The sequence below is a fragment of the Ptychodera flava genome, chromosome 9, assembly GCF_041260155.1.
Source record: "Ptychodera flava strain L36383 chromosome 9, AS_Pfla_20210202, whole genome shotgun sequence".
NCBI lineage: Eukaryota > Metazoa > Hemichordata > Enteropneusta > Ptychoderidae > Ptychodera > Ptychodera flava.
Window position 1 is genome coordinate 31,265,342 of NC_091936.1, and position 14,629 is coordinate 31,279,970.

Consider the following 14,629-nt stretch of genomic DNA (forward strand, 5'->3'; position numbering starts at 1 on the left):
CTTCCTGGCATACACGTAAGTGGCGAAGGTACCTGTGACATTACACATCGGGGTCTGTAAACTGCCCGTTCGCAAATCTTGTGGACCAGTTGACGACATCAGAAGTTGGTGATAAACGATGTCCTTCTCAAAACGAGTGGCAGTGGTATGTGTCCAGACTTCGTTTCACTTTCAGCACAGTCAGCAGTGGAACTGTCTATATATATTTTGAGAGGTCAATTCCTTCCCATGACAAGGGAGTAGGGATGCGCGTGAGTTGCTACGTGGCCTACAGACTCTGAGGTACAGGCAAGAGATATAGGAGTCATATTGCTTTTGTTGTCGGGTCTTGTGCGACATGTTTTATATCGCGATCATTGTTGACCTTGACACAATTTTGGAGGTCCTAAGCAGCCCGGGCGCGATGCTGAAAATTAAACCAGTGAACGAGCGGCTCGAACCGAACTTCGAACCGAACACGCGTACTGTGTTTCAATAGACTGCGACCCTAGCACCACTCATGCCACATACGTCTCGGTGCGTTTTACAAATCAAAACTTAGTAAAAATTTGGGTCTTTAAACCCCGTTGCAACAGTTCTAGCGTTGTGAATTTCAGATGGCGGAGAGTTCCACAGAATAGGCCAGGTGCAGCCAACGGAGCTATTCATCGAAAAGCTGTTCCAGGAGCAATTTTTGAGGGCAGGGGAAATTTTAATTTTGCTCGGGCAGGGGACATGTTTTTAAGTGGCAGGGGAGCAAATTTAAGGTTTTTTTGTAGGGCAGGGCAGATATCGGTTGATTGTCCTGGGAACAGGGCTTGGCGAAAAACGAGGAGAGGGAAAGCTACTTTTAAAACGGGGACAGGGGAAGTTGAGCCATGGTGTTTCCGGGGATTGGAACACAGGGCAAGTACTTATAACTTTTCATGTCTGCAGGGAAAATGGAATGACAAAATTTTGAGGGGAATTATTTCCAGCGCAGGGGAAATCGGCAAGTTTTTTTGCCACAGGGCAGGGGAGCTTCAAAAATTCACAGTGGGGAGGGGAAACAGGCAAAAATAAGTGGGGAGTGGGTAAAAATGATGTTTGAGTGCGGGAGGGTAGGTCGAAAAAATTTTAGTGGGAGGGCTAATTATGAACAGCTAATTAATTACCCTCTTGACTTAAAATTAGTCAGTTCACATTGCTTGCCATACACAATCTATCTAATCATAGTAAGGGCCCCTTTAAAAGTGTATTGTTCGTTGGCTGCACCTTATATGCGCACAAACCGAAAAACATCTCTGGCCATATACCCTATTGAGTTTGGCACCCGGAGATATCCGACGGAATGTACCTGTTAAGCGGAGGTTCATAGCAGAAAGATAAACGTTTATTAATCAATCAAGCGGTACCGTGAATGCCGTAGATGATTTTACATGTGGTCTACAAAATATTGTGCTGTGCGAAAAAAGGACCCCTTTTGTATTTTTTTCCAATTTTTACCACACCCCCGGCCGAGTAAACTTTCTCGAGATACAAGCAAACAACTCCCAAGCTGCAGGAGTGGCCATTTGTCAGATGTCGAACAGCCTGAATGCTGTTTATTAAATATTAATTTATGTTAGTGGCGTTTCACGGAGCAGATACATAGGGGTAGGGGGTTGTTACGGCACTGTCAAGGGGTATATTGGACTCTTCACATTTCTACTAGTACAACAGTAACTGTTCTGGTACCATCATTGTCGCGATATCATTACACAGATGACTTGAAGTTTTAACTAACCCTTACGCTACCATGGCGTCGTGAAGTACCTAGGTTTGAGGATGACATTTTCAAGAAGGGCTAACCCCTTTCTTTAACGCTGATAAATCCAGACACAAACAAGTACAATCATTTCTAGGAACTAAAAGCAGACATTTTAAAAATGAGAATTTGGCGTCTATTTAACACACTTGTATGCTAACAGTGCACAATAGCCACAAAAACTCAAGGAACTCACCACTGTGTATGCAATCATGTCTAATTGTGTTTTTCATGTCATTTTAGCATTTACTTCTGTGTGTGTGTGAGAGAGAGACAGAGAGAGACAGAGAGACAGAGAGAGAGTATTTTATCTTCTCACTATCCTCGAGAGTTAAACTTTGGTTTTATTCTGATAAGATCAGACCTTCCAGAAAATGTAGCATAGATAGGTCTCACAGTATCCTTTCTCTATCTTTTCATATAAATATAAATGTTTTATTTCCAATGTCCTACACGCTCTGACACAGGTGACGGGCAGCAACAAGGGCATCGGCCTCTCAATCGTCAGGGCGCTCTGCAAGGACTTCGATGGCGATGTTTACCTGACAGCCAGAGATGAAGGAAGAGGTCAGCAAGCTGTCCAAGATTTAGGAAAGGAAAACTTACATCCAAAGTTTCATCAACTGGACATCAATTCAAAGGAGAGTATTGGTAAACTTAAAGAATTTCTGGAGAAGAATTATGGGGGTCTGGATGTCCTGGTGAATAATGCTGGGTAGGCTACACGGTGAGTTGAATGGTTTTTGTGAACTTGGTGTACTTCGTCCATCCGTAAGAGTTTAAATTTCTACATGCTCTCGTTTTACGATACTACTTTTTTTGCCGCGTCAGTAGAAAAAAGATGCTTCGGTTTTAACCCTTTCACCACCATGGTTTGTCCCAAATCCATTGTTTTCTATGGTAAAGTTGGACCTGTATACAGGGAACTGGGGTGTGAAAGGGTTAAGGTAATATGAACCTCGAAAGTGAAAGACTTAAACTTTTCCTCAATGAAACTTTCGATCATTCTTTACCAAAGCAAGAATAAAAATCAGGCTTCACCGTGCAAAATTTAGTACTAGAGAGACAAATACAAAAGATTTCCCGATATTTAATTCAAAATGGCTGCCATCCCTCTGTAAACTCCATTGGGAAAAATAAATTTTCCATTTTCGAAAACTAAGACGATGAAAACCTTTCTTTCACCCAGAGCATTAAATGAGCCCCCACAAGTGGTAGGTCAGAGAATTGATCAAATTAGAAAGCCCGATTTCTGTCCCCGAGGCGCGTTCTACCGATATTCAGTTGTGACAAAAGTAGTAAGTATCCCGGATATGGCACATATCATCCAATGAGCTGTCTTCTCTTTGCTTATCAAAGCAGCTGAGGTTAATTGTCCACCGTTGGAAAAAGATAACGGTGTTTAACCAGGGAGACTTTTTAAATTGTTCCTCGGAATCGCCGCTTCTACTTTAGCCAATTCGGATTTTTTCGAATTTCTGGCAAATATAGTACTTCCACAGTACTATTGATTTACTTTTGAGGCATTTCAGTGTTGTGCAAAATTTTGACAGTTTTTTGTTTTCTTCTGGGAGCGTGTGGAAATGCTCAGAATTCGTTCTGTCAACACTGCCTGTATGCCTCTATTATTGCGAGTAGTTTGTAAAATCTAGACTCCAAGTCACCGGTAACATTGTAAACAGATTGTGCTGGTTCGTGTAAAAACAAAAACAAACAAAATTCAAATATTCGCTCGCCGCCTTTGTAGCTTTGCCCCAAAAAACAAGGAACTGTGATTTTTTCTCTGGCTTTAGGATGATATTGTCAAGGATTCTAAGTCGTTCTAAGTGATTTATATTTTTAAAGAATTAAGATGTGTTTTTTGTTGACATGTTTAAACAAATGCTTAGAAAAATTGACATCTGTAACTCTACGATAGCTGTGCGTAGAAATCGCGATAGGCCAGTGTCACGGTCCCTCTTCTGCCGGTGTGTGGACCTTGGCTATATTGGCTGTGTACATCGTTTCCAGCTGTCACTTTCCAGTTGTCACTGTCGAGCACCATGCCTCTCTGGTTGGATAAAACAGCTGATTGCAATCATTGTCTTTTTTAATTATAACTATAAACCACTTACCAAGAAAATCTCGAAGACATATGGCATGGAGCTAGCACATACACGAAGCGGAATGCCAGAGAAGGCACGATGTAACTTGTAAAATTCATAACTGAGCGAATCGGAAAATATGATTAAAATTGGATTTAAAACAACGTATAAATTTGCTCTAACATACAGAGGTTTGTACTTGATCGACTATTGCGTTATTATCTGATTTTTACATGCTTATTTATTTATTTATTCATTTATTTATTTTATTTTTAACTTACCCAGTCGAGGAGCACAGAACCAGTGCTTGAACAGGCTGAAAATAGCATCTCAGTCAACGTCTTCGGGACGATGGACGTTTGCAATGCCTTATTTCCACTGCTGAGACCCCACAGCAGGTACAGTTAAACTGTCTTCTGCAAGACCCTTGATTTAGACGAAGTATTGCTACCTGAAGACACGCAATTTATCTCAAAGAGTCAGTTGGGGGACGCCAGATTTTCCTTTCATATTTCATGTTCACTTACTGCTAATTACATCTGCAAATCACAAAGAAAATGTATATCTTACCATTGCGTGGTCTCCCCTACCTCATATTTTGTATGTTTTATTTTAGGGTTGTGCACTTGAGCAGCAGGATGGGAACAATGACCTTGGGACAAATGGGAAAAGAATTGGGCAGCAAGCTCAAATCGTCCACTCTGACAGAGTCAGAGCTAACTGCTTTAATGCACCAGTTCTTGAGGTAGGTTTGTGAGACTATTTTTTTCACCACAAAAAGAGAGTGGTAATCATGTATTTAGACACTAAACAAACCTAAACACCACAAGCCGTTTTGAAACAAATAAATATAACAAAGACCATGCACAGTGAGGGCCACTGAAATATTTCAATAAAACCATTTAAGGTCAATTCGTTGCTGGACATCGATAAAAATAATACAACACAATGATAAGTGCATTCTGGTTATTTCAGTACACAATCCTGCTTTTAAACTGTAAAAGGCATGCACTAGTCTTCGCGTCGTTACGTGTCATCTGTATGACCAAACATCTACATCCAGCTAAGTGTGATATGTGATTCTACGCTCTTATGCAGTGTATACTTATAACAGACATTTGATCAGAAATCAGGGAGTCTGTTCCATTTTTTTTTATTTCCATGGACTATTCAATGGTATTTTGGTCCTCACATAAAATGGCGGCGCCGTAGAGGAATCGTTTGGATATGTCAGATGACTCATTAACATACCAAAACCATAATTCGGTTGTGGCGCGCAATTTTAAATCATATATCAGACTCATCGTACATTGGTGAACAACTCAAATGATGGAAACTCTCAACTTTTCTTTCATTTTTCATTTTTCTCTAGCGATGTGAAGGCGGGAAATCATAAAGCAAAGGGCTGGGGCGACTCGCCTTATGGTACTTCAAAACTTGCAATGATCGCCCTCACAGCTGTACAAGTTCGGGCAATGGCCGGAGATTCCAGAGACGATATACTCATTAATTGTGTAAGTCTTAAAACAATGACACTCGTAGGAACTTTAGCTTTGGCAATTTTTATCAAATAAATTTTCATAGTCTACTGTATGGCAGTATTTGGCTTTTCAGAACGGTGCGTATATCAGTCGATCACTTTACGTTATCGCCGGTTCAGGACTGACACGAGTAATTACCACGGCAACAGTTCCTGTGACCTATGACTTTCAGGATTTGAATAGTATGATTTCACCAAGGCCTTTCCATACTAGGACCTGGATGTATGCATCTACATACAATGATATAGCTCAGTTCATATTTGACGTCGTGCCGACTCCCTCTTTCCCGATCCACAATAATTATACCTTTTGCCTCTTCATTGACTCCAGCACGATTGACTCTTTACCCATAATTGGGAAGTAAATGTAGAGATTTTGCATCGATTCTTGGACACAAGCGTTGACTTTTGAATCATCCATTCAGAGAAGAATTTGCTAGTTTATGCGTTGTACCAAGACAGAGCTTAGAATCATCCGTCGGATACGAGCGATCTCATTCCAGTTCGAATGGCGGTGATAGTGTACACGGTGTGCGCACAAGACAGCAATCTCCAGCTAGCGATCTTAATTGAATGAAAGCTGAGAAAAACACGATTTTTTGCATACAATATGTCACGGCACCACACAATATTCTGACAGTGTGGCATTATAGAAAAGTGCACGTTGTACGAGAAAACTGACAAATTATGGCAAAATCAGCTTGTGTAGATTTCCTGTTGTTTTTGCATTTCTTACCCGAATACCTTTTTTCGAAAATTTGAGTGTGAGAAAGTGAAGTTACTTTTTCGTAAAAAATCACTTATTTGTAAAGTTGTTGGACACTTACATAAAATCTGTCCATAAAATTTGTCCAGTGTTTCTGAAACTCAAAATAATGGTTAAGCTTAATGGTTAATGGTTTTTCGTTTCAGAATACAAACAACAGATGATGCATGGGACTAATGTAAATTTCAAAAATCATACTCAAATTTTCTGATGACTTCTAATTGACATATATAATGTCTTCGCCATTTCCGCTTTCTCAGTGTTGTCCAGGCGCTGTGGCCACCGACATGTACCCTGAGGGTTCCAAAACCCCGGATCAAGGAGCAGAAACGCCGGTGTACCTGGCTCTGCTTCCAGTCAATGCTGGCAAACCTCAAGGAGAATTCCTCGGAGAAAAGAAAGTCATACCATGGATGTTATGAAGATGGAATGACCTTTGTTAAAACTCCTTACAATACAAGTTCATGAGACCGTTTTTTTATTCCACTAGAAATTTCGATGAAGAAAAATAGAGAACAAATTTAAACGTTGTTGCAATATAATCAGGAATAGTCATCAAACCCGAATGTAAATTTAAATTTTCGTCCAATAAGTTTAATTGATCGCTCTTTTCATCAGTTTCCTAATAAAGTATTCTGTTATCCATCTAGTCATGAGTTTGCGTCTTTGACCAACATCACGTATCAGTAGCCAAACTACAGACACGATGCTTGTGGATTTTTGATGTGCGATGAAGGGAGATCTCAGTACAAGGGGCTGAGGTTCCAGTTTCAGTATATGTGATCAAGTGACAGTATGCATTCGAAGAGTTCTATTGTAGACCATAGTGTAATTGGTTGGGTGGCTATTATTACTCCCGGTGTACCTTCACAATGGCAGACTGTTCCGTTTTATGATGTCGGGGATAGCAACGGTGGCATCCAATATTTGAAATTTGATTTGTAGAATCGGTACATTATGCATTCCTCCAGTAATTTAAATGTGCAACATCGAGGATTCAATTTGCTTTGGAGTTCATTAAAATATGGCTTGTAGGTTTGCATATTTACAACATTTTCTACCGTAACAGAAAGGGCGCCCTTTTCCACACCCATCCCCGCGATTGTTTTGCAGATAGCTTTTGCAATTACTTTTTATCAAGAGTGGGGCATGTTGTTACTATTTATTTCATCTATTTTTTTCACATATATATTAATTAAAAAATTTCCATCATCCGGGTACAATAAAATATAACAAATGGGTGGGCGACATCTGAACCATTGAAGGTTACAGGTTGTACTTTTGATATATTGAAACTAGACTGGCCCCCAGTTGCTTTTCCCGGCAGCAGTTACTAGCTGGTCAACGCGTTCACTCCACGATCTACAAAATAGCCTACCGCTAACGCGACAGTCTGCCAGTTTACCGTCAATTTGTTTTGTTTTAATAATTATATGCCCACAAACTTGGAGCAAGTCTACCTTGACGCTTGAAATCACTTCATTCTGGAAAAGAAATTGCATTTCCGCACTGGCAAAGAAACAAAATGATGCTTGAGCACACTTTGAAAAAAAACGCTGCCATGATTGATGAAAAAAACATTATTGACACCCCCATTTCCTTCATCCACCCCCAGAATCAAATGGTTGTTACTCACTGACCTTGTGCATCGCCACCGAGGTCAGCAAGACCTCTTACGTTCCCGAATGAAATGTGTAGTCGCGACCAATCCCATTTTCGAGGTTGATGGCCGGGCGTTGATGACAAACAATGTCCAAGCGAGTGGCAGTGGTATGTGAATAGAATTTTTTTTTGTCTTGAAATTAAATGCACAAGTTCGTGGACTTGCTCCTTCAAGTGCCACTGAAAGCAGTGGCAATGCAAGAGAGCTTGTGCCGTTTGCGGTAGTGGCACCGTTCATTGGTTGTAGCATGGACTAAAACCGAGCTTGTATTACTCTATGGTTGTAGGAAAAATGTAGGACTCGGAACGACTTTATCTCATGACTGATGAGTGTAAAAACGCTTTCATTTCATTACTGTTTATGTATCACGGTCACGCTTGCCAAGAGATTTTGTAAATAGAGTAATTTCTGCAAGTTATTACACATTTCACTTTCATGTAGAACGCTTTGACCTGCATGTGTCAGTGTACATTGTGCGATCGTACAGTTTTTTTCCGCCATGTTGTATAGTAACGTGGTATCTGCGCATGTGTGCGGTAAATGCGAAACAGGTAAGTTTGACAATGTTTCTGCGTCATGCAGCACGGAGATAGTCGCGGAGATTTTTACCGCCATGGTTTCAGCTGCAATATCGCTATAACTCAATTCTCAATTACACATTGCGACAACCCTACTAATTAGCATTCAAAATCAGTTTTATTCACAGCTTTTAGCAAGTCTAACCGTGATCTAGTAGCGAAGAGCGATCGGATAGGGTTAGCGATACCTACTTTACAAAGCTCTGCAGCGTCTGCAGCCGCTCTTTGCCACATAATATATTATAGCTTTGTCAAAACCACATAATATATTATAGCTTTGTGACGTCATACCAAAGATTATTACTGATAATGTATCCGATTGTCCAGCACTGTGGCCCCAGATATTTAAACATCTACAAAGACACTGGCAAAGCCTAAACTATCATGGCTTAGTGACATTGTAAAATATTTTAACTGGTTTCAAATCCTCTTGGAGCTTGCTTGGGGATCACTGTTTTATTCGTTGTTTATTCACAGGCACATTTGTAACGTTTTAGGGTGCCATGTTATAGAAAGTCACAATGGTATTGTGAAAGTTATATTTCCATATGCAAAACTTATTTCCTTTCAAGGCATATTTACATTATGAAGGTCATTTAAGGCCTATTCCTATTCCATATGGAAACTTATTGTCTTTCGAGGCACATGTGCATTGTGAAGTCATATTGCCATAAGCAACATTTTGCAGCGGGTCACTAGACCCATTCCCTAGTCTGTTTTAGCAGTAGTTTTTGATGCCGCATGAATAAATTGCAAAAATGCATGTACCCCCTCCAGTCCCATAATGCACCCAAACAAACTTTGCACTCAGTAATGTACTCGGCTTCGCTTCGTACATTATTTCGATATCTTGTACTATGACTTCAACATTGAAAAAGCCACGGTTACTCTACCCAACACCTGAAACAGCACAACCAATGTATTGTGATTCAAACTTCAATGGTTTTGGTAAAAGTTCACAGATGACTGCGTCACTTTGTTCTAGTTTGAAGTCAATGTATGAATTGACTGAACATGTTTGTAGTAGCAACATTTGCACTAAATGTAAACCTAAAGCGTTGAAAAATCTTTCCTGAAGGTTTTGCATATTGCCGCATGTCACAAATATATTCCAACTCCAGGTTACAGGGAGTAACAAGGGCATTGGTCTTGCAATCGTGAGGGCGCTGTGCAAGGACTTCGATGGCGATGTTTACCTGACAGCCAGAGATGAAGGCAGAGGGCAGCAAGCTGTCAAAGAATTAGAAAAGGAGAATTTACATCCAAAGTTTCATCAACTGGATATCAATTCAAAGGAGAGTATTGGTAAACTTCAGGAATTTCTGAAGCAGAATTATGGCGGTCTGGATATCCTGGTGAATAATGCTGGGATAATGTACCAGGTAAGGGACTTGTCAATTTCTTCGGCCTGGGTGGTGGATTCATTTGGGAGGGTGTCACACTGTTTTTGATTTTGGTGATGGGGGTCACCATGTTTTAGCAATTCTCAATGGAGGGGGGGGGGGTCAGTGAGTGCACGGGGTCATACTTGCCTAAAATACATAGTACCAGCCACGAATTTCATCATAAGCGTTTTGCTTATATTTGTACAGAGGACGAGCACAGCCCCTTTTACTGAGCAAGCCCAAGTAAGCTTACAATGTAACTTCTTCGGGACGCTGGACGTGTGCGATGCGTTATTTCCACTGCTGAGACCACACAGCAGGTATAGTAAGACGTTATTGAATTGCGAAGAAATATTTCCACCGCACCGGTGGAATAATCGTTCATCTCCCTTGACGTAGTCAGCAAGATTGGCAACGCTACTCTGGCTCCAGACTGGTGTATGAACGTCAGTTTGCGTGTACGCACACGGTTACTGACAAACAGTAGCATGACATCATGTATATTAGCTTGATGGTTTGAATACGAAGTGGATGACACTGTGTATTGCAATATAAAGTAGCAGGAAACAGAGAGCTGAGATGGATTATATTTGTTAATGTTTTTTCCTACACTGTCGGAGCAACCGGTGATCTTTCATCATGGTAAAATTTAGCATAACTGTCCATATGATTGCAATCATCCAGCAGGGAGTAAGTTAAGCCTATTTTAGAACAAAAGATTCTCTCAAAAAACTGAAGTAAGGCAGTGTAGCATGATCATCACAATATTCGTATATGAAAACAGCGATCCGCCGTTGAGATATAATGGAGCTTAATAGTGTCTTTGTCTTTTAAAGACATGAGGACTCGATCGCTTTCAAAAGTACGATAAAAACATATATTTTATGATAAATTTCGAGGAAGGTACATGACATCGCTCATCGAAAACACGTTTATCAAACACGCATTATAATGATGGTGATTATATATGTCATTTTAAATTAAGGGTTGTACACGTGTCCAGCAGGGCAGGAACAATGGCTTTGGGCAAAATGGGCAAAGAATTGGTTAGTAAGTTCAGATCATCGACCCTGACACAGACTGAATTAATTGCCTTGATGAATCAGTTCGTAAGGTGAGTGTGTGTGTTTGTTTGTTTTAGCTTCTTCTCATCACACAATTGAATAAAATCTGAGAATGCTGGCACATGAAACACAGAGACAACAAACAGAAAAGAGCGAATGTAACGCAAATGAGAACTGCGCATGTACACATGGTTCGGCAGAAATACTATTGTACGGCCGATTCATGGAGACATCTCTATTGAAAACTAAGAATTTGAAAGCAAAACGTTGTGTTCAAAGGTTTTGATTCTGTCTACGTTCAGAAAACTAATCGCAATATCTCTGCCTAAATTGGAGAGAAATAACTAACCAACATGTTCCGAGCTGTGCGCACGCAAAAATCCCAAACATTATTCGATGTACCATTTGCATGTCAGCGTATACACAAGAAGTGGTAAAACAATTTTAGCATTGTAGATGAGCTTAGGTTTATAGCGAACACCAGTATAAAGTGCAGCGAATTTACTGAATTTAGAACAATGTTGGTGCCATAAATGAAAGCTAGACTAGCAGACTTATGGATGGAAAGCAAAGATTTACTCTGTTGATTTGAAATTATTTTCCAGCGATGTGAAGGCGGGAAATCATGAAGCAAAAGGATGGTATAACTCCGCCTATGGTACTTCAAAACTGGGGGTCATCGCCCTCACAGCTTTACAAGTTCGGGCAATGGCCGGAGACTCCAGAGAAGATATACTCATTAATTCTGTAAGCCTTAACACAATGATACTCGAAGTAACTTTAGCTTTGGCAATTTTTATAGACTAAATTTCCATGCTCTACTGTATGGCAGTATTTGGATTGTCAATACAGTGAATACATTTGTTATTGCTGGTTCAGGGTCGACACAGGTAATTACCATAGTAACAGTGCCAATGACCTATGACCTGCATGATTTGAATAGTATGGTTTCACCGAGGCCTTTCAAAACTAGGACCAGGACTTGATGCATGCTACACACAATGTTATGGCTCAATTCATATTTGACGTCGAGCTGACTCCCCCTTTCCCGGTCCACAAAATGTGCCTTTGAAAACTGATAGTAAACATGAATGTTTGCCTATTGAAGTAATAATGCTGTCTCTTATGACGTGACACTACACAATATCCTGATAGCGTCACATTGTTACAAAAATGTGAACTTTGTACGGGAAAACTGACAAATAATGGCAAAATGAGCTTATATGTACATTTTCTATGTTGTTTTTGCACTTCTAACCCAATACCATTTGCGAAGTTGTGAGTTTGATAAAGGGAAGTTATTTGTTGATATTAACAGTAAAATCTGTCCTTAAAATCTATCCAGTATTTCGAAAACTCTAAAGAATTGTCTTTCGGTTCAGAAAACCTGCTACAAATGACTAAAATCACAAGCAGATTTTCTGATGACTTACCCCTAATTGTCTATGCTATATCTATTTCCGCTTTCTCAGTGTTGTCCAGGCGGTGTGGCCACCGACTTGTACCCTCAGGGTTCCAAAACCCCGGATCAAGGAGCAGAAACGCCGGTGTACCTGGCTCTGCTTCCAGTCAATGCTGGCAAACCTCAAGGAGAATTCCTCGGAGAAAAGAAAGTCATACCATGGATGTTATGAAGAAGGAATGAGCTTTGTTAAAACTCCTTACAAGTTCATGAGATCGTTTTTATTCCACTAGAAATTTCGATGAAGAAAAAAAGAGAACATAGCTCGTAATTTTTAACGTTGTTGCAATACAATCAGGAATAGTCATTAAACCCGAATGTAAATTGAAATTTTCGTCCAATAAGTTTAATTGATCGTTATTTTCAGTAGTTTCCCCAGAAAATATTATGTTATCCATCTAGTTATGAGTTTGCGTCTTTGACCAATATCGGTATCCAAATTACAGACACGACGCTCGTGACTTTTTGATGTGCCATGGGGGGAGATCTCAGTACAAGGGGCTGAGGTCCGAGTTTCAGTATATATGATCAAGTGACAGTATGTAGGCCCTATTCGAAGAATTCTAATGTAGATCATGATGTAATTGGGTGGGTGGCTATTATCATTACTCCCGGCGTACCTTCAGAATGGTAGACTGTTCCGTTTTATGATGTCGGGGATAGCAACTGTGGCATTCAATATTTGAAATTTGATTTGTAGAATCGGTACATTATGCATTTCTCCAGTAATTTATAATGCGCAACATCGTTGATTCGATTTGCTTTTGAGTTCATTAAAATGTGGCTTTTAGGCTTGCATATTTACAACATTTTCTACCGTCACAGAAAGGGCGCCCTTTTCCACACCCATCCCCGCTGTGGGTGTGCGGCGTCTGTAATTACTCTTCATTAAAACCCCAGTGCTGCTAACTTTTGATGGTTTTTTCATTATTTTTATTCTACAAATCAATTGGCCCCAAAGAATGTTGAAACACCCACTATTTAGCTTGTCAACTTAGCGTCTATATGTGTAAAATGCATTGTTATTGTTTACATTTGAATTCTAGTCCGGACCAGAAGTCAGTTTCAACAATAACAATGCAGTTTACAACCATAGGGGCTGAGTTGACAAGCTGGATACTGTGTATATCAACATTCTTTGGGGAGAAGAACAAGGAATTATGGTTCACATTCAAAATAAAAATGGTGAAATTATCATCAAAAGTTAGCAGCACTGGGGCTTTAAGAGTGGGGCATGTTGTTATTTTTTATATAATCTAGTTTTTCCACATTGATATCAATTAATAAATTTCCATCATTCGGGTACAATAAAATATAACAAATGGATTGGCGACATCTGAGCCATTGAAGGTTACAAGTTGTACTTTTGAAAACATTTGCACTAGACTGGTCCCCAGTACAGTCGCTTTTCTCGGGAGCAGTTACTGGTCAATGCGTTCACCCCACGATCTACAAAATAGCCTACCATTACGACAGTCTGCTAGTTTACCGTCAATTTATTTTTTGTTAATAATTTTATGTCCACAGACTTGGAGCAAGTCTACCTTGATGCTTGAAATAACTTCATTCTGGAAAAGAAATTGCATTCCCGGTATCATCAAAGAAACAAAATGATGCTTGAGCACACTTTGAAAAAAATGCTGCCCAGATTGATGTAAAACCTGACACCCCCATGTCCTCCATACACCCCCAGAATCAAATGGTTGTTACTTACTGACCTTGTGCATCGCCATCGAGGTCACCAAGACCTTTTACGTTCTCGAATGAAATGCGCAGTCGTGACCCTTCCCATTCTCGAGGTTGATGCCCGGGCGTTGATGACAAACAATGTCCAAGCGAGTGGCAGTGGTATGTGCATCGATTTTCTTGTCATGAGATTAAACGCACAGGTTTGTTGGCTTGCTCCTTCGAGTACCACTGAAAGAAGTGGAAATGCAAGAGAGTTTGTGCCGGTTGCGGTACTGACACCGTTCATTGGATTGTAGCATGAACGTGAAAGCAAGCTTGTCACTCCATGGTTGTAGGAAAATATAGGATTCGGAACGACATTAACTCATGACTGATGAGTGCAAAACGCTTTCATGTCATTACTGTTTATGTGTCACGGCCATGCTGGCCAAGAGTTTTTGTGATATAGAGTAATTCCCACAAGTTGTAACACATTTCACTATCATGTGCAACGCTTTGACCTTCATGTGTCAGTACATTGTGCGACCGTACAGTTTTTCCGCCATGTTGTACAGAAGCGTGGCATCTGCGCATGTGTGGGGTGAATATGCGAAACAGGTAAGTTTGACAATGTTTCAGCATCATGGAGCACGG

General features: G+C 40.2%; 2 protein-coding genes and 1 pseudogene across 4 annotated transcripts in view; all 3 read left to right on the plus strand.

The window, feature by feature from the left end:
• On the plus strand, positions 1 to 6,804 carry LOC139140653 (carbonyl reductase [NADPH] 1-like; annotated as a pseudogene).
• A 991-nt stretch (positions 6,805 to 7,795) lies between these two features.
• On the plus strand, positions 7,796 to 12,637 carry LOC139140652 (carbonyl reductase [NADPH] 1-like). Its single transcript, XM_070710026.1, has 6 exons — positions 7,796 to 7,925; positions 9,518 to 9,778; positions 9,989 to 10,101; positions 10,767 to 10,895; positions 11,451 to 11,592; positions 12,318 to 12,637. Exons 1-6 carry the CDS (start codon positions 7,905 to 7,907, stop codon positions 12,477 to 12,479), a joined length of 828 nt encoding a protein of 275 aa, XP_070566127.1. The 5' UTR covers positions 7,796 to 7,904; the 3' UTR covers positions 12,480 to 12,637.
• Positions 12,638 to 13,255: 618 nt separating this feature from the next.
• The window catches only part of LOC139140647 (carbonyl reductase [NADPH] 1-like), an 8,802-nt gene continuing 7,428 nt past the window's right edge, over positions 13,256 to 14,629 (plus strand). Inside the window, exon 1 of one of the 3 annotated variants that reach the window (XM_070710019.1) lies at positions 13,256 to 14,593. In XM_070710019.1, the coding sequence (XP_070566120.1) occupies positions 14,480 to 14,593 (114 nt within the window). In that variant the 5' untranslated portion in view covers positions 13,256 to 14,479. The remainder of the gene's footprint in view (positions 14,594 to 14,629) is intronic. The other 2 variants (XM_070710018.1, XM_070710020.1) reach the window with 2 other exon arrangements.